The 19,580-nt window shown below is 41.9% G+C and overlaps 1 protein-coding gene across 1 annotated transcript in view; it reads left to right on the top strand.

Moving 5' to 3' along the window:
• Nucleotides 1-19,580, top strand: part of LOC102866385 (mitogen-activated protein kinase kinase kinase MLK4-like) — a 109,747-nt gene that overhangs the window by 83,342 nt on the left and 6,825 nt on the right. Inside the window, exons 8-10 of the mRNA XM_006895397.1 lie at nt 10,528-10,678; nt 12,484-12,581; nt 15,620-16,257. Coding sequence (XP_006895459.1) covers nt 10,528-10,678; nt 12,484-12,581; nt 15,620-16,257 — 887 coding nt within the window. The remainder of the gene's footprint in view (nt 1-10,527; nt 10,679-12,483; nt 12,582-15,619; nt 16,258-19,580) is intronic.

Below are 19,580 nucleotides of genomic sequence, written 5' to 3'. Positions count from 1 at the left end.
AAAAAAAAAATGGAAATTCCCAGAACACTTACTTGATTGTGCTTATGCAAAACGTATACTTGAACCAGGAAGCAGTCATCAGACCAGAGCAAGAAAACACTGCATGGTTCAAAATTGGGAGAGGAGTGTGTCAGGGATGTGTCCTATCGCCACACCTTTTCAATCTATATGCAGAACAGATTGTGTGGGAAGCTGGGCTCTATGAGGAGTAATATAGCATCAGGATTAGAGAAAGACTCATCAACAATGTACATTATGCGTATGACACAACCTTGCTTGCTGAAACCAAGAAAGACCTGAAGCACTTGTTGCAGAAGGTCAGAGACTGTGGTCTTCAATATAGATTGAAGCTCAACATCAAGAAGACAAAGATTCTCACCACTGGGCCAATTGGCAACACCATTATAGATGAAGGCATTGAGGTTGTTAACAATTACAACTTGTTTGGCTCCACAGTCAACACTCTTTGGCACCAGCAATCCAGAAAATCAAGATGCATCGAATTGGGAAAATCTGCTGTCAGGGATCTCTCCAGAGTACTGAAAAGCAACAATGTCAGTCTAGAGACTAAGGTACACCTAGTCCAGGTTATGGTCTTTGTCATTGCTTGCTGTGCATCAGAGAGCTGGACAGTGACTAAAGATGAGAGAAGAATCAATGCCTTCGAGTTGTGGTGCTGGAGAAGATTCTTGAACATAATATGGACTGCCAAGAAAACACTTAAGTCTGTCTGGAGAGGGTGAAACCAAGTTTCTCCTTGGAGGCTAGGATTTTGAAGCTGTCTCACATACTTTAGGCCCATGGCCAAGAGAGGCTGGTCCTTGCAGAAGGACAGCATGCTTAAAAGGGTGGAGGGATGGCGCAGGAGAGGAGGACCCCAGATGAGATGGATTGATCAGTAACTCGGCCAATAGGGTTAGATGTTTTGGAATCAGTGAGACTTGCTCAAAACAGGGGAGGGTTCAGAGCTGCTGTATATAGGGTCACTATGGGTCATAGGTGACTCGATAGCACATACAACAATCACAATTTAATTATGCCCACCATTACCCTGTCTATCCATATACCCATTTCCTTTCCCGGATCTTTCCCGTTTCCTTTACCTTGTCCTCCTCCACCCACCAAATTGTGTGACCTTATGATCTACCCCCTGCCCATCCTCAACCCTCTGTTCCACCCTTCCTCACTTGGATCCTCATACACATTTTATTAGTTATCTTTATATTTCTACAATAATGATCTTATGTTGTTTCTGTCCTTATGTGACTCAGTTAGTTCACTCAGCATAATACTTTCCAGTCCCTCCCAAGTTATGTAGTAATTTTTAAAATCATTGCTCCTGAGTGCTGTGTATTCCTTCATGTGAGTGTACTACAGTTTCTCAATCTATTTGATTGTGGTTGGACATTTGGGCTGTTTCCATGTTCTTGCAATGGTCAGTAATGCACTTATGAACATTGGTGTACAAATTTCCAATTATATCTCAGTTCTGATTTTCTCAGGGTGTATTCCTAGCAGTGGTCATATGGAATTTCTATATTCAGCTTTTTGCAGAAATTCCAAACTACCTTCCAGAGTGGTTGCACCATTTTACTGTCCCACCACAGTGTATAAGAGTTTCTCTCTCTCTCTTTGCACCCTCGCCCACATTTATTGCTTGCTGTCCTGTTAAAGTTGACTACTACTACTAGGGTGAGATGATATCTCTTTGTGGTTTTGATTTGCATCTCTCTTATTGTCAGTGATTTTGAACATTTCTTCATGTGTCTTCATTGGCCATCCAAATATCTTCCTCTGTGAAAAGTCTTTCCATATCTTTTGCCCATTTTGTAATTGAGTCAGCCATCTTTTTCTTGGGGAGGCCCTGAAGTATTCTGTAAACTTTTGTTATGAGGCCCTTGTCTGAGATGGTATTGCCAAGTGATTTTTCCCAGTCAGTGCGTTTTCTTTTCACCTTGTCAGGAAAAGTTTTTGATGCATAGAGGAGTTTAATCTTTAGAAGGTACCGTTATTAAATTTTATCCTCTCTTCATTGTGTGTTTCTGGCTCTATTTGGACTAGGCCTTCCAAACTTGGTCCTATTTTGTCTTTTATGATCTTTATGGTTTGGGGCTTTATCCCTAGGTCTCTGATCCACTTTGAGTTGGTTTTTGTATATGGTGAAAGATCTGCATCCTGCTTCAACTTTCTACAAGTACCAGGCCGGTTTTGCCAGCGCCATTTGTTGAAGAGGTTGTCATTTCCCCATTTGATTGGTTTTGTTTTCTTGTAGAATATCAGTTGACCATAGATTTGTTGTTGTTCCTGCTAGGTGCCACCAAGTTGCTTGTGACTTATAGCAACCCTATGTACAATACCCCTAAACCCTGCTCTATCATGTGCCAGCATTATCATCTCTGACACACCTACGCCCATTACACTAGTCATGGAGTCAATCCATCTCATCGAGGGCCTTTTACTCTTGTGCTGTCCCTCCACTCTCCCAAGTATAACATACCTCTCCAAGGACTGGTCCCTCCTTACAATATGTCCAGAGTATGTTAGATGAAGCTTCAGAATCCTTGCCTCCAAGGAGCAGTTTGGTCTCACTCTCTCTAGGATGAACTTGTTTGTTCTCTTAACAGTCCATGGTACATTCAGTACTCTTCTCCAGGACCACAGCCCACAGACATCAATTCTCCTTTTATCATCCCTAGTCATTGTCCAGCTTTCTGACACATAACAAGTAATTGCTCAGACTGTGCCCTGGATCAGGTGCACCGCAGTCTCCACAGTGACATCGTTGCTCTTCAGTATTCTGGAAAGGTCCTTGGCAGCAGAATTTTCCAATATAATTCGTCTTTTGATTTCCTGGCTGCTGGTGCCAAGAGTGTTCATTGTGGAGCCAAGCAAACTAAAGCTGTTAACAATCTCAGTCTCTTCACCATCTATCATGATGCTCCCAATTGGTCCAGTGGTGAGAATCTTTGTTTTCTTGATGATGAGCTTCAAGCCATACTGAAGGTTACAATCCTTGACCTTCTGCAGCAAACACTTCAGGTCCTTCTCAGTTTCAATAAGCAGTGTTGTGTCACCTGCATAATGTAGATTGTTGATGAGTCTTTCTCCAGTCCTTATGCCACACTTCTCCTCATAGAGTACAGCCTCCCATATAATCTGTTCTGCAAATAGATTGAAAAGGTATGGAGATAGGACACATCACTGGTGTACACCCTTCCCAATTTTGAACCATGCAGTGTTTCCTTGCTCTGGTCTGATGTCTGCCTCCTGATCCAAGTATAGGTTTTGTATAAGCGTGATCAACTGTTCTGGGATTCCCATTCTTTTCAGAGTCAGCCACAGTTTGTTGTGATCCATACAGTCAAATGTCTTTGCATAGTCAATGAAACACAGATAGACATTTCTCTGATACTCCCTGCTTTCAGCCAAGATCCAACATTAACTATAATATTTCTAGATGGGTTAATTTCTGATTCTCATTCTGTTTTATTGATGTATGTGCCTGTCATTGTACCAGTACCATGCTGTTTTGGTTATTACAGCGCTGTCGTTGGTTTTGAGATCAGGGAGTGCTATGCCTCACACTTGATTGTTTTTTGTTAGTTTTTTTTCATAAGTGCTTTGCTTATTTGAGGTCCCTTTCCTCCAAATAAATTTGTCCATTGTCTTCTCTCTCTTTCTCTCTCTGAAAAATTAGTTTGGTATCTGTATTAGGATTGCACTGAACATGTAGGTAGGACTGTCATTTTCACTATATGGAGTCTTCCTATCCATGAATAGGGAACATTTTTTCCATTTATTTAGATCTTTTTATTGTTTCTTGGAGAAGTGTTTTTCATTTTCTTTGTACAGGTCTTTTGTGTCTCTAGTTAGGTTTATTCCTAAATATCTCAATTTGTGGTTGGCTATTGTAAATGGCTTTCTTAATTTCCTTTCTGTGTTTTCTTCTCTTGTTTTCTTTGTTACTGTAGAAGAATCCCACTGACTTTTGTATATTGATCTTATATCCTGCCTTTCTACTAAATTGTTCTACTAGCTCTAATGGCTTTTTAATTTAGTCCTTGGGGTTTTCTGTGTATCATATCATATCATATCATATCATATCATATCATATCATATCTGTGTTATCATAATATCAGCATATAGTGACAGTTTCTCCATCTCTTTGCTAATTGGAATGCCTCTTAATTCCTTCTCTTGCCATATTGCCTTGGAAAGTACTTCCAATACAATATTGAACAAGACTGGTAACAGTGGGAATCTTTGTCTGGTCCCTCATCTCAAGAAGAATGCTTTGACAAAGCAAGCAAGATAGTATAATGAAATGTGCAAAGAGCTAGAGTCAGAAAATCAAAAGGGCCAAACTTGCTCGGTGTTTCTTAAGCTGAAGGACTTTAAAAACAAATTCAAGCCACAAGTGATAATACTTAAGGATGCTTTGGGTAGAGTGTTAAATGATCCAAGAGCATTAAAAGAAGATGGGAAAAGTACACAGAGTCACTGTACCAGAAGGAATTGGCTGACACAGAAGAATTTCATAAAATAACTTATGAGCAAGAGCCTATGGTGATGAAGGAGGAAGTTCAAGTTGCTCTGAAAGAACTGGCAAAAAACAAGGCTCCAGGAGTTGATAGCATACCAACTGACATGCTTCAACAAACAGACATTGCCCTGGATGTGCTCACTAAGTTGTGCCAAGAAATCTGTAGGACAGCCAGCTCTCCAGCCAACTGGAAGATATCGGTATTTGTTCCCATTCCAAAGAAAGGTGACCTGACAGAGTGTGGAAATTATCATTAATATCCCACGCAAGCAAGATTCTGCTAAAAATTATCCAGAAACAACTGGAGTAACACATCAACAGAAAACTGCCAGATGTGCAGGCTGGGTTTAGAAGAGGTCGTGGTACTAGGGATGTTATAGCTAATGTTAGATTGATATTGGCAGAAAGTACCAAAGGAATGTCTACCTGTGTGCTCCATTGACTATGCAAAGACTTTTGACTGTATGGATCACAACAAGCTGTAGCTGACTCTAAGAAGAATGGGAATCCCAGAACATTTGATTGTGCTTATGGGAAACTTACACTTGAACCAAGAGGCAGTCGTCAGAACAGAGCGAGGAGACACTACATGGTTCAAAATTGGGAAGGGTGTACACCAATGATGTGTCCTATCTCCATACCTTTTCAATCTGTATGCAGAACAGATCATCTGGGACACTGGTCTGTAAGAGGAGGAATGTGACATCAGGATTGGTGGAAGGTCTATCTACAATCTGCGTTATGCAGATGACACAACCCTGCTTGCTGAAACTGAGGAGGACCTGAAGCACTTGCTGCAGAGGTCAAGGACTGAAGCCTTCAGTATGGATTGAGGCTCAATGTCAAGAAGACAAAGATTCTCACCACTGGACCAATTGGCAGCATCAGGATAGATGGTGAAGAGATTGAGATTGTTCACAGCTTTAGTCTGCTTGGCTTCACAATCAACACTTTTGGCACCAGCAGCAAGGAAATGAAAAGATGTATTGCCATGGGAAAGTCTGCTGTTAGGGACCTCTCCAAAGTACTGAAGAGCAATGGTGTCTCTCTGGAGACTAAGGTGTGTCTGATGCAGGCCATGGCCTTTGCAGTCACTCGTTATGCGTCAGAGAATTGGACAATGACTAAGGAGGATAGAAGGAGAATTGATGCCTTTGAGCTTTGGTGTTGGAGAAGAGTATTGAAGGTACTATTGATTGCTAAGAAAACAAACAGATTCATTCTTGAGAGGGTTAAACCGGACTGCTCCTTGGAGGCAAGGATTCTGAGGCTTCGTCTGACGTGACCAGTCCTTGGAGAAGGACATCGTCCTTGGGAGGGTGGAGGGCAGGCACAGGAGGGGAAGGCCCTCTAGGAGATGCATTGATTCAATGTCTGTGGTAATCGGGATGTCTGTGTCGGAGACAATGCGATTGGCACAGGACAGAACAGAGTTTAGGGCTGTTGTACATAGGGTCGCTATGAGTTGCAAGCAACTCGACGGCACACAACAACAACAACAACATTCTTTTTATCTTAATTGGCACATTTAGACCTTTCACATTGAGTGTTATTATTGACAGGTCAGGTTTTATCATTGTTATTTTACAGTGTTTCTTGTTATTATAGTCCATTCACTTTCTTTGGTGTCTCTGTGTGAAGGACTTTCCTTAAAATTTCTTGTAATTTTAGTCTTCTTTTCACAAATTCCTTAAATACCTTCTTTTCTGTGAATGACCTAATTTCTCCTTCATATTTGATGCACAGCTTTGCTGGGTACAGGATCCTCAGCTGGCCTTTGTTTTCTTTCATCTGCATCAACAAGTTCCTACTGGTTCTCTAAGTCTAGGGTGTTCATTTGGTCTTCAGTGTGCTCTCAATATTTTTTTAGCAGAAGAGTTATTTTGTTTTTTTTCATGATGTTTGGTGCTACCTGCTGCACCTTAACACTGTGAATCTTTTCTTGGTAGATGTTAGGTTGTTATAAGTGTATAATATCCCAGGAGAGTACAATGTTTTGTGAAGGACCTATATATTGGTGTTTCTCTTTTGACCTGAGCGTCTGATATGGAGTGGGTCTTGTTCTCTGGAAAACTGAAGCGAGTCCACTTCTGTTCCCCTTTGGCTTAAGAAATCCCAAGCTTTTTCTGTGTGTTGCAGTCAGGAGGGTTCAGTGCAGAAGTACCTCAATCATAGAGTGCAGGAATATATTGTTCTCTGGAAACTTCCTCTGATCCATGCCTGATCCCCTTTGGCTTATGAAATCCCAAGCCATCTCGATATGTTACAGTCAGAAAGGTTCAAGGGCAGCAGTACCTAGATCATAGAGCACAGGCATCATAACATTTTAAACTGAGTTTAGGTGATAGGTTATACTGCTAGTGCAAAGGAGGCACCTCTCTGATAGTTTGAATCCACCCCCTAATCCTCGGAAGAAGAATGGACAGTCACTTCCTGTGTAATTTACAGACTCTGAAAACCCACTGGGAGGTCAGCTATTAGTTGCTGTCAACTTGTCAGCCATGAGGGTTTTTTTAGCTACTTATTCTGTACTCACTCAAGTTTCCAAGGCCTTAGATTCGTAGGGAGGGGACTGTACATTTTCCTCCTTCAGAATGGCTGATGAATCTGTACAGTCCTAGATAGAAGCCCGTTTCCCCCAGTGCATTTATTCATAGCACTTTTCCTTCCCCAGTGATTTTTAAATCTATTCTAAATGCACCTGATGACTGTCAGGGTAGCATACGCTGACATACTTATGTGAAGGCTATGGACATTCCATGGGAAATTGACCTTCTTCTAAAGCAGTGCAAAGAGTGAGAGAATTGTCAAATAGTTTTTATAATTGTGATTTTAAAAAGACATTTATAACCAGGCTATTAAGATAGCTGTGACAAAGTATGATGACTAAAGAAAAATCTTCTTCAATTGCTATTTTACTATAAACTATTGTGCCTCAAGTTCAAAACTTTAATAGATTTGATTAAAGTATTTTTGTGACTGAGATATTTCACTCAGAATAATATCCTCCATGATTACCCATTTTTTTATAATATTTCATGAGTTCTTTTTTTTTTACAGTGTTGTATAATCCATTGTGTGAATATACCACAACTTCTCTATCCATTCATTTGTTGATGGGCACTTGGGTTGTTTCCAACTCTTTGCTATTGTGAACAAAACCACAATAAATATGGGTGTTCATATATCTGCTTGGGTGACAGTTATGGTTTCTTTAGGGTATATTCCCAGTAGTGGAATTACTGCTTAAATAGTATTTCTATTTGCAACTTTTTGAGAAAGTGCCATGCAGCCTTCCATAGTGGTTGCACCATTTTACACTCCCACCAACAGTGAATAAGGGCTCCAATTTCTCCACAACCTTGCCAGGATTTGTTGTTTGTTGCTCTGATGAATTTTGCTGTTCTTACTGGGGTGAGATGATATCTCATAGTTGTTTGGATTTGCATTTCTCTTTGAGCTAGAGATTTTGAACATTTCTTCATACGTTTGTTCACCATCTGAATGTCTTGTTTTTTGAAGTGTCTGTTCATATCCTTTGCCCATTTTGCAGTTGGGTTGTTTCTCTTTATCTTGTGGCACTTGAGTATTCTATAAATTCTAGATATAAGTCCATTATCAGACATGTCATTACCAAGTATTTTTTCCCAGTCTATGGCTTCCATTTTTACCCTTTTGGAGAAGTTTTTAGGTATGCATAGGGATTTGATTCTTAGAAGGTTCCATTCATCTATTTTATCCTCTCCTGGTTGTAGGTTTTTCAGGATGCTTGGAAGACTGTTCATGTTTTGGATTAGTGCTTTTAGGGTTCTTCCAAGCTTTTCCCTAGTGAAGTTTATAGTCCTTGGTTTTAGTTCTAGGTCCTTGATCCACTTTGAGTTGGGTTTTGTGCATTGTGTGAGCTGTGGGTCCTGTTTGAGTTTTCTGCAGATGGTTTTCCAGTTATACCAACACCATTTGTTAAAAAGTCTGTCATTTCCCCACTTAACTGATTTCATCTCCTTGTCAAAAATCAGTTGACCATAGGTAGATGGGCTGATTCCTGGGTTCTCATTCTTTTCCATTGATCTATGTGTCTGTCATTGTACCAATAACCACACTGTCTTGAACACCATGGCAGTGTAGTAGGATTTGAAGTCAGAGAGTGAGATGCCTCCTACCTTGTTTCTCTTTTTAAGGTGTGCTTTGCTTATTCAGGGTCTCTTTTCATTCCAAATGAAATTGGAGATTGCCTTTTCCACCTTGTTGAAGAATGGTATTGGTATTTGTATTGGAATTGCATTGAACATGTAGATTGCCTTTGGTAGGATTGACGTTTTATAATATTGAACCTTTCTATCCTTTCTATACATGAGCAAGGTATATGTTTCCATTTCTCCAGGTCTCTTTTTGTTTCTTGTAGTAATGTTTTGTAATTTTCTTTGAATAGATCCTTTGCATTTCTTGGTAAATACACTCCCAAGTATTCAATCATGTGGTTAGCTAATATGATAGGTATTGTCTTTCTGATCTCCAATTCTATATTCTCTTTGTCACTGTAGAGAAATCCAATTGATTTCGCTTTATGTGTCTCACATTATTCTTAAGTTTTCTTCTTTTTCCTTTCTTTTTTTATTCTACTTTTTGTTCTAGCAGATCCATGGTGACAATTTTCTCTTCTATTTCACTAGTCTGTATTCCATCTCTTCAGCCCTGTTCATGTGTCCCTCCATCATGTTTACAGCATCTGAAAAATTAGTCCTCATATTTTGGATTGTGGTTTCTTGTTTTTCCAGAGCCTCTAATGCTTCATTTGTTTTATCTGCATTGTTTTGGATTGTTTTTTTAAGCTCTTCCTGGTTTTTGCTTGCAGTGACCTGTAATTCTTTAGGTTTGTCTTTCACCCATTGAAATTATTCAGTCATTGTTCTTTTAAATTCTGTGTCAGAAAGTTTCATCAAAATTTCTGGCTTCAGGAAATCCATTGATAGTATGTCACTTTTTGGGATTGACATCTTGCTTTGGACATGTGTAGGGAGTGAGGCAGCCTGCTTCCTATGTGACATTGCTGTGGTAGAGTTTTTCCATGTCTGAGGCGATAGCAGGTTCTTGATCTGAAGTCACTACTCTAGAAGAGGGTGGGTGGTACAGCCATGCTGTCTGGGTTTCTCTCTGCCTTCTGGCCCTTCTGAAAATATGCTTCACTTCAGTAGAAAAGGCCAGTGGAGGCAGCCCTTCTGTCAGACAACTGCTGCATGTAAGGTAGTCCAAGGTGTTCTGGGCTAAAGGTGATTGATGGGCTGAACATGAGGAGATGCAAGGTGGAGTGTGGGGACCTGTTTGGAAAACCAGGAAGCCTTGGTTTTCCCTTCAAGAACAAGCTCTAGCTATCTCGTTCCCTTCTGATTGAACTTAAGTGGTCCCATGTGTTCCAGCCAAACAGTAGTGGCTCCCCACAAAGTACCTCACTCAAGTTCCAGCATTGCTTCTGTTGCACGTCAGCTCCTGGCGTGAGCATCAAGACCTGAGCTCCCAGCATGGGACATTGGGATCAGGACCAGAGTTCTGGGCACAGGCCGTCAGGACTGGGGTTCTGGGTGCAGGACATCGGGAACCAGGATTCCAGGCATGGGGTGTTGGGGCTGAGGTTCCAGGTGTGGGGAATTGATTTTGGGACTGGGGTTTCCAGTGTGGGGCATCGGCATCGGTACCGGGATTCTGGGCATGGGGTGTTGTGAATGGGACTAGGGCCAGAGTTCCAGGTGAGAGACATGGGCACCAGGTCTGAGTATCCAGCCTCGGGGCATCTGCAACTGGGCTGGAGTTCCCAGCACAAGCAGACGGCAACGGGACTAGAAATCTCGATTCACACTAAGAAATTTTTAAGGCAGTTACCTAGTTAATTGACTGGATTCATAACATCACAGGTGACTGCTACACTGTCATGTAACTCTTTTTATGTGACCAATACTGGTTACTTACTGACTGGTACTCTCTTTCTCTAGTGACTTCTGATGAAAGCAATAAACCTTGGGGAAGGAACACTGTGAGTCGCCATGAGGAACTTGAAGATGTAAAAAGGAATCTCAGGAAAAAAGTTTGTACCTGGGGGCCAAATTCAATTCAGACGAAAGACAGGACCAACTGCAAAGAAAGGTGTGATTGTGATGACCACTACCATTTCCTAGCATTCTTGTCTTGGAGTTTTTTCAGTGTGCCAGTAAACAGAGCTCTCTTTTATGCAGATTTTAATAGAGAGAGGCTTGAATCTTAATTTTGTTCTCTATTGTTAGATTGTTATTTTTCTGTATTGTGTACAACAGAAGGAAATCCTGCACCATTCTCTCACAGTAGCCATTGTTTATGTTCATTGTTATAGTGACCATGTCAGTTCATCTCACTGTGTGCCTTCTCTTCCACTGACCCTCTCTCTACTGTCTCAAGCATGGTGTCTCACCACCCTTGCTTCTAAGGAGCACTCTGGCTACACTTCCTCCAAGACAGATTGGTTGGTTCTTTGGACAATGCATGGGATCGTTAGTACATAACCCTGATGCTAAGGCATCAGTTCTTCCTCTGTCTTCATAAGTCAACTGAAAATTCAATGGCTTGTGTGTTGCTGTGATGCTGGAAGCTTTGCCACCAGTATTTCAATTCCCAACAGGGTCACCCAGGGACAGTTTTCAGTGGAGCCTCCAGTTTTAAGACTAGGAAGCAGGGCAGTTCATCCACTCTGGAGGGTGATGGGCCCTTGAAAGGTCTGTGAATAGCTATGGAGCATTGTCTGATTTCATTTTTAGCATGAGCTTGTTGTTGTTGTTTATTGCAGTCAAGTAGAACACAATTCATAGTGACTCCATGAACAAAAGATCTAATATCTTTCTAAAACTGTCATTGTTTCTCCAAGTTCATAAAGTTTCTATAGACCTAGTTTAGGAAGTGGATGCCACTCCTGCTTCCAAACCTGTTTTACAACTGGTAGCTCTACCAAACACTCTCCACATTGGGAAAACTTTATGGCATTTCATACCCAAATGGCACAAGATTCACCATCACAGCAAACTCAAATTACCTCAGTACAGCAAATTGGCAAAGAGTGATGTTCAAAGTAGAAGAATTTTCCTCCAAAATATAACAACACTAGTCTCACTTAGCAGTGGTTAAGTGTTGTCAGTTTGAATACAACTCATAGCAACCCTATGAACAAAAGACCTGAACTCTGTTCTATAATTATCATCATTTCTTTTTGTTGATAAAGTTTAAAGAGTTTACAGAGATTACAGAGGCATCTGTTTTAGGAAGTGAATGCCATTCCTGTTTCCAAACCTGAATCAATCTGGAAGCTCCTCCAAACACTGTCCATGATGGGTAAATATTATAGTATAAGCATGAGCTTATCATACTAATTATTATTTAGGTACACTAAGTCTGTCTTAGAGGATGTGCAATTAGAATGTTCCTTGCTGGCCAGGACGGTAAAACTTCATCTCACATACTTTGAGCATGTTGTCAGGAGGGACCAGTCCTTGGAGAAAAACATCATGCTGAGAAAGGTGGAGAGTAAGAGAAAGAGTCAGAAGAGTCAGAGAAATATCAAGAGACCCCAACAAAATATATTGACCCAGGGATTGTAACAGTGGACTCGAGGATATCAGTGATGGTGAGGAAGGTACAGGATAGGGCAGGGTTCAGATCTTTTTTCAGAGTTGGTATGAGTTGTAGTTGATTCAGTAACACCTAATAATAACAACAACAAGCACTTTTTAAAAGTCCCTGATGAATTTTTTTTTCAAATTTTAAGATTTTCTGTGTACTTTATGAGCCCTTTAAAACTCTGGCGACATACATGTTCTCATCACTAACGTAAAAAGTGTATAATTTTTAAAAAAAGGAAGATTGTAATTGCCATGTATCCACCAAAGCCTGATTTATATACCAAAATTAACATCTTTCTTTTGTAGAATAAGACCTCTGTCAGATGGCAACAGCCCTTGGTCAACAATCTTAATAAAAAACCAGAAAACTATGCCCTTGGCTTCATTATTTGTGGACCAGCCAGGTAAGTACATTTCAGGAAGTCCTTCCTGAAAGGACTATCTAACCTTCTGTAGATGCTAAATAGAATTACCTTGGCTTTTAGTCAATGATTAGATGAAAATATTATGCTTTGGTCCATGTAAAGCCATGACCACCTTAGGGATAATAGAGATTTTACTGCTCAAGAGTGACATACAGAAGGAAGATCTGGTGGCTCATGGTAAGGAATTGTGCAGCCAACCCAAGGGCAAGCAGTTCAAATCCTCTAGCTCCTGCACAGAGAAAAAGATGGATAAACTCCCCTGTAATTTACAGCCTCTGAATTTCCGTTAGAACAGTTGATTATGAGTCAGTTGGAATTCAGCACATAACAACAGCAAAAATTATTCTGGGAGGATAGTTAGTTTTATTACTATTAAATGTCCTTAACTAGCCTCCATAATATCTGTGTGTAATAAGAAGAGAATCTCCTCCTAAAAGGCCAGAGTCCAAAGATTGTCCTCACTTTTTCTAATCAGAATAGATAATTTTCTGTTATTATTACATAAGCTGTGCTTTCAAGTGACCAGAATGTATTCAGTGTCCATTTTGATGAGGGTGCTGTTCAGGGAAGACCACTCAGAAGGTGATAAAGGAAGGAAACATGGCCTAGAAGGCTCCCATCTGCAGCTGTACCTGAAGCTGAATATCAACAGAAAGGATGCCAGAGCAAGGCTCCTGAGGCACCTCAGGAAGTGGATTGTGGTTACAGGTGGGGAGATGGACAGGGGCAGGCTGTAGGCACAGGTAATGCTGAGAAAATATTTAAAGGGACAGTGGAATTTGGGTAGGTAGTGTTGGAAAACTACACAACATGGATGAGTCTAGAGGATGTTGTTTGCCATTAAATCATAACTGACTCATAGCTAACTTTCCAGCAGGTTTTCAAAGGCTGTAAATCATAACTGACTCATAGTTGCCCCTCCAGTAGGGTTTTAGAGGCTTGCATAGGAACAGATTGACCATCTGTCTCCCTATGAGCAGCTGATGGATTCGAACCATTTACCTTTGGGTTGGCACCACAACCCTTTGTCAGTCAGCCAACAGAACTTTCTTAGAGGATATTATGCCAAGTGAATTCAGTCAGCTACTATAGAAAACCACTGTTATAAAAAAACAAAAACAAAACTAGAGAAAGGTTTACATACAGAAAAAAAATCAATTTAATATGGTTGTGCATAGAGAGAAAGCAGTCGGCCTAGCGAACAGAAAGTCATGCTCCCAAGCCAAAGATAGGTAACTCTACTCCGCGGCCCTCAGGCCTGCCTTTAATTGTTACAGGTGAAACATTCTTCTAGGTTGTATAACCCTGATATGTCCACTTGCTGTACAGAGGTAACTCGTGGTTGCTATGAAGCCGAACACTGTGACACTGATGAGTCAAATGCGAGAATAGTTACCCATGGTGGACAGTGTTAGGTGGAGCTCCCCAATTAAAACAAGCTTGGAAGCAGGAGTGGCATTCACTTACATAATAGCTTGCCTCTGGAAACCCTATAAACCTGGAGAAAGGATAAAAGTTATACATGTGTCCAGGACTTTCATTCATAGGGTCGCTATGAGTTGCCTACGACTCGATGGCACTTAACAACAGCAGCAACAATATGGTTGTTACCAGGGAGAGGAAGGGAGTATGGAGTAGAAAAATTAATTCAGAGACAACAAACACTTATTAGGATGGGTGAAGGGAAAGACATTATGGAATGAGTGAACACTCAGCCATTGTGTGTGTTGTAATTAATGTTTGCAACAAAATAGGCATGAATAATTGATTTTAAAACCTCAGAGTGCTTTGTAAACTTTCACTCAAATCACAATGAAGACATGTTAAAGGATAATTGAAGAAGAAAAAGAAGGCACTTGGACAATAGGCATTGATGGGAAAGATTGTGAGTAAGTGGAGAAAAGCCAGCTCCATAGGTTGTACAGATAGCTCTTTGGGTCAAGGGCAGGGGGTTCAAGTTTTATTTGTTTGAGGCACACAGCCTGCTTGAAACCAGCTGAGGGAATTTTAAGTGAGTGCATTCATTTTCATTCATTTCATTTTCACTTTCAAATGATGGAAAGAATCATAGCTTTCTCTTTAGCCACACTATGCTTTGGAACCTGGTTGAACTTTGTGAAGAGAGTCTTTATGTATTGCATTGGTGGCCAAATGTTAGTAAAGGGTTGTCAAAACACATGAAACTGGATTTTCTGGAGCTTTTTGCTTAAAAAAGAAATGCAAAAAGAATTTCTATTTCTACTACTAGTTGCAGGCATGATAGATACGGCAATGAGGACAGAGCAGCGAGAAGCAGGCACCTGTTGCGTATGCAGGCTTTCTAACCCAGGCTAGCTGTAGATAATGATGTCTAATAGCTCCTCTCACATACGTGGGGCATGTTGCCAGAAGGGAACAGTCCGTGGCAAAAGACCAAGGTAAAGGGTCAGAGAGAGGAAGACCTTCAAAGAGATGGCGTAACACTGGCTCTAATAGTGGGCTTGGGTGTGGCTGTGATGGTGAGGGTGGTGCAGGATGGAGCAGGGTGCAGATCTCTTATTCACAGGGTCAGTATGAGTAGTTGACTCGATGGCCCCTTACAGCAATGATGACAGTTTGTGTAGAACGGGGGAGGACGTGTTTTTAAGAACATGTCGTAGTGCGTGTGTGTGTGTGTGTGTGTGTGTGTGTGTGTGTGTGTGACTGTGTGTGTGTGACTGTGTGTGAGACACTGTGTGTGAACTTGTGGGTCTCACTGACTTGGTTCTCTGTCGTTCCTAACAATGAAGAATGGCTTCATGTGTGACAGAAACCAGCAGGTGTCTTACTCGCTGGTCCCTCATAGAGACCCTGACCAGGCAGGCATGAGGGCTGGCTCCTCAGCCTCCTGGCTACATCATGTGCTGAGCTGAGAAGGACTTCATCCATTGTGCTTGAGACTCCTTACTTGTTAGGTTTTGGCTTTTCTCCCCCCAAGGATCTGCACTGTAAGCTAGAATGACTAGTAAAAACCCATGCATGTTTCTGCCTTTACTCAGGTGCTCATGAAGAATTGAAGCCCTCCCCTGATGGCCTGGAAAACCGAAAACCAAAGCTCATGAAATTGGCCCCCCAAGGCTGCATCGATCTACCTCCTTGCAAAGATGACCCCAGGGAGAAGGCTGGGGCCCCTGACAGCTCTGAGGAGGGAGGCTCTGCCGGCTCCTCCTCGAGCACCCCTCAGGTGACTCCTCCAAACAGTCTGAGCAGAGCACCCCAGAGAAAGAAAACGGAGTCGGCTCTGTACAAGTGCACTGTGCTGCTGGCCTCTGTGGCTCTGGGGCTGGACATCAGAGATCTGGGGCAAGGGCCTGATGAACTGCTGCTCAAGGAAGACAAGAAGAAGAGAGAGGGCATCTTCCAGCGCGCCTCCAGGGCCCACGAACGTGTCAGTCCCCCAGCAGGCCTACAAGGGGACAGTCTCCTGTCTGTGCCCTCTCTCTCCACAAAGTGCTTGCTGCAGACAGACAGTGAAGATGCATCTATGGGCAGTGCACACAACACTTGCCACCCACAGACCCCTGCTCCAGATGGCTGGGGGTCAACTTCAGCGGCAAGACTTGAGACCAATTGCAGACCACTGAGAAAAGGGCTTCCTTCTCCCATAAAGCAGACACATGGGGACAAACCACCTTGTGTGACTTCAAAGGGGCAAGTGTCACTTCACCAATGGACCATGTCTGAGGGAAATGCTTCCCAGACCCCAAGTAGGTTGCGTTATTTAGTTAAAGTTGTAGAGGTTAGAATGTCAAATTTTACATGTATGTATGTATATGTACATAAATGTATTTATATATGTAGAAATCTATATAATTTCTCTCTTTTTTCTTTAAGTGGGTAGCAGTGCCTTAACCATGTGTGTGTTTTAAGGCCTGAGGACCTTGTCTACCCTTGTCAAGTGAAGTGCTAAGTTCCCTCCTTTCATATAAAACTTCCTTTTAAGTGAATTGAAAATTTGTTTTTATTATTTACATAACATGGTTTTTCACCCTTTTGTAAAAATTTTATTTTAGCTACAGTTTGGATTCTCGAGGCAGGGGTGGGAACCCTCTTCATTGCCATTGAGTTGAGCCAGTTCATAGCTGGCCTCCAGCTGGTGCTCAGAGGCTGTAACTTTCAAGGGTGGAGATTGCTCATCACTTTCTGGTGGAGCTGCTGGTGGATTTAGATTCTGCCTTTGTGTTAGAAGCACAGCTCCTTACCCATTAGGCCACCAGAGGTCCCTGGAAAACTGTAGTGAAAGGTCCGTAATGTACATCTTTGCTAGTGGAGATTCAGTGGTAGAATTCATTCCTTCCATGCAGTAAACTCAGGTTCGATTCCCAGCCTGTGCAGCTCAGGAGCAGCTTCTACCTACCTGCCACTGGTGGTTGCTGAGATGCTGGACAGGTGTCCACAGGGAGAGCAGGTCAGGAAGGACTAGGAAGGAAGGCCTGGCAATCTGCTTCTCAAAATTGGCCATTGAGCTGTGTGCATCATGGCAGCACATTCCCGTGTACGGGGCCGCCGTGTGTTGATTACTCGCTCAGTGGCGGCTCACAGCTGAAATCTGTAGGAGAGTATTAAAACCGAACAAACATGGAGAGAAGTGGCGCATTTCACTCGTATTATGCAGAGGAGAGGCCGTTTGCCTATCTAAACCAAGAATGAGTGGGAGAGCCTTTGTCTCCCCCTCCTGCTCCGTCATGCGCAGATTATACTAAACCTGAGCTCAGCAGAGATCATCCCCTGTGAACACCGACTGTACACCAGACTCTTCAGCGAAATCCATGCCTAGATGGGGAAGTTCAAAGGTGAAAAAAATATATGATATTTCTAATCCTTGACATTGAAAGGGGCTTGACTAGAAGGCAACCACTAATACTTCTGTAGCATGTCAGAGGTAAAGAAATTGGTACTCACTGACAAGTCACTGACTTACCCATGATCTCCCAGGGAGTGAAGGAGCAGTGTGAGCACTGAACCTGGGATTTCAGCTCACTTATGATGCCTGCTTTCTCCTAACATCTCTGTATTTCCTGTTTGAGTACTCATTCTATGTGTCTGTGGGTTTGGGTTGTGTGATTTTGTGCTAGAACGGCACTCACTTTTTAAGCATCTGTGGATATATGACAATTAACCCAGCCCTTGAAGGAGACAGGTGATTTCTTCAGATGACCTGAAGCTGTGGAACTAGTGTTCAGCTCTGGTCCTACCATATGTTTAGTTTGTGATCTGGGGAAATTTTTAGTTAGATTCCTCACTTCATTGCCTGGAGAGGCATCTTGGTTTCTACTCTTGAGTTGGAACTGACTGATCACTGACCCTCCAGCAGGTTATCAGAAACAGTAAACCCCGTGGGAAAAGAAAAAGATGGGCACTCAAGCTCCTCCCATGCCATTTACAGCTCAAAGGCAAAAGCAACTGCAACTAAGACTAAGATAACGGCAGAGCTTTAGTGCTATGCCAAGGGTTGACTATTTCTGTACCATCTGTCTCAAATAGCTTGGGAATAATGCCTGTGGGAAAAGGTTTTTTTTGTGAAATCCTATTCAAGGGTTGGGTTATAAAAAGTTCTGTAAAACCTAGAACTACTTACTCTCCCTTTATCTTTACCTCCTTGACTTCTCACCTAGACTTTTCTCATAATAATTTTCTTACAGATTCTTGTTCATTGTCTTGTGATAAATTGGTTTGTTGCTCTTTTGTGTAAAACTTTGGAGTATTAGTGGTTTATAATCACACACTTAGAAATCCTAGCATAATTATCTAAAAAATTACTGTTCTTTTTTTTCCCTTCCCGATAGTTATTTGCTAAAATGATATTAAGTCTCTTCTTCAGAACAATAGGTAGATATCTTGCAAACACACAGCTGCTTGCCTATTTTCATCAGTTTTTCCAAATTATAATCTAAAAGTAAAGTTTGATCATAGTAACCACCATTTTTTAAAAAGTCTTAAAAGTATTTCAATCCCATCCACTTTGAAATCCTCCATGTTTATAAGACAACTGTAATCAGTGGCCTGAGTATTATGAAGGGTGTTCTGGTTGTGTCGTCCATAGGGAACTGTGCTGCTTAGCCAAAGGTACATCTCTTTAGAGGGTCAAATCTACCAGCCTCTCTGAGGGCATAAGACAGGCAACTCCTCCTATGCAATGTATTGTTGTTGTTATGTGCCATTGAGTCACCTGCGACTCATAGCGACCCTATGTACAACAGCCCTAAACCCTGCTCTATCTTGTGTCAATCTCACTGTCTCTGACACACCCATCCCCATTACCCCAGTCACTGAATCAATCTACCTCATAGAGAGTCTTCCTCTCCTGATCTGTCCCTCCACCCTCCCAAGCATGACATTCCTCTCCAAGGACTGGTCCCGCCTTGCAACATGTCCAAAGTATATCAGACAAAGCTTCAGAATCATTGCCTCCAAGGAGCAGCCTGGTTTAACCCTCTCTAGGCTAAACTAGTTCATTTTCTTAACAGTCAGTCCATGGTATATTCAGTACTCTTCTGCAACACCACAGCTCAAAGGTGTCAATTCTCCTTTCATCATCCCTAGTCATTGTCCAGCTCTCTGATGCACAGCAAGTGATTGCAAAGACCATGGACTGTATCAGGTGAGCCTTAGAATCCAGAGTGACATCATTGCTCTTCAGTACTTTGTAGAGTTCTCTAATAGAAAACTATCCCATTGTAATATGTCTTTTGATATCCTGGCTGCTGGTGCCAAGAGTGTTGACTGTGGAGCCAAGCAAACTAAAGCTGTTAACAGTCTCGATCCCTTTGCCACCCTTCATGATGCTGCCAATTGGCCCAGTGGTGAGAATCTTTGTGTTCTTGATATTGAGATGCAATCAATATTGAAGGCTGCAGTCCTTGACCTTCTATAGCAAGCGCTTCAGGTCCTCCTCAGTTTCAGCAAGCAGGGTTGTGTCATCTGCATAACACAGATTGTTGATTAATCTTCCTCCAATCC

Source organism: Elephantulus edwardii, unplaced genomic scaffold (assembly GCF_000299155.1).
Source record: "Elephantulus edwardii isolate Elephantulus edwardi_28Jun2011 unplaced genomic scaffold, EleEdw1.0 scaffold00166, whole genome shotgun sequence".
Taxonomy (NCBI): Eukaryota; Metazoa; Chordata; class Mammalia; order Macroscelidea; family Macroscelididae; genus Elephantulus; species Elephantulus edwardii.
The sequence above is the reverse complement of the archived record's forward strand: the minus strand, read 5'-3'. Positions and strand labels throughout refer to the sequence as shown.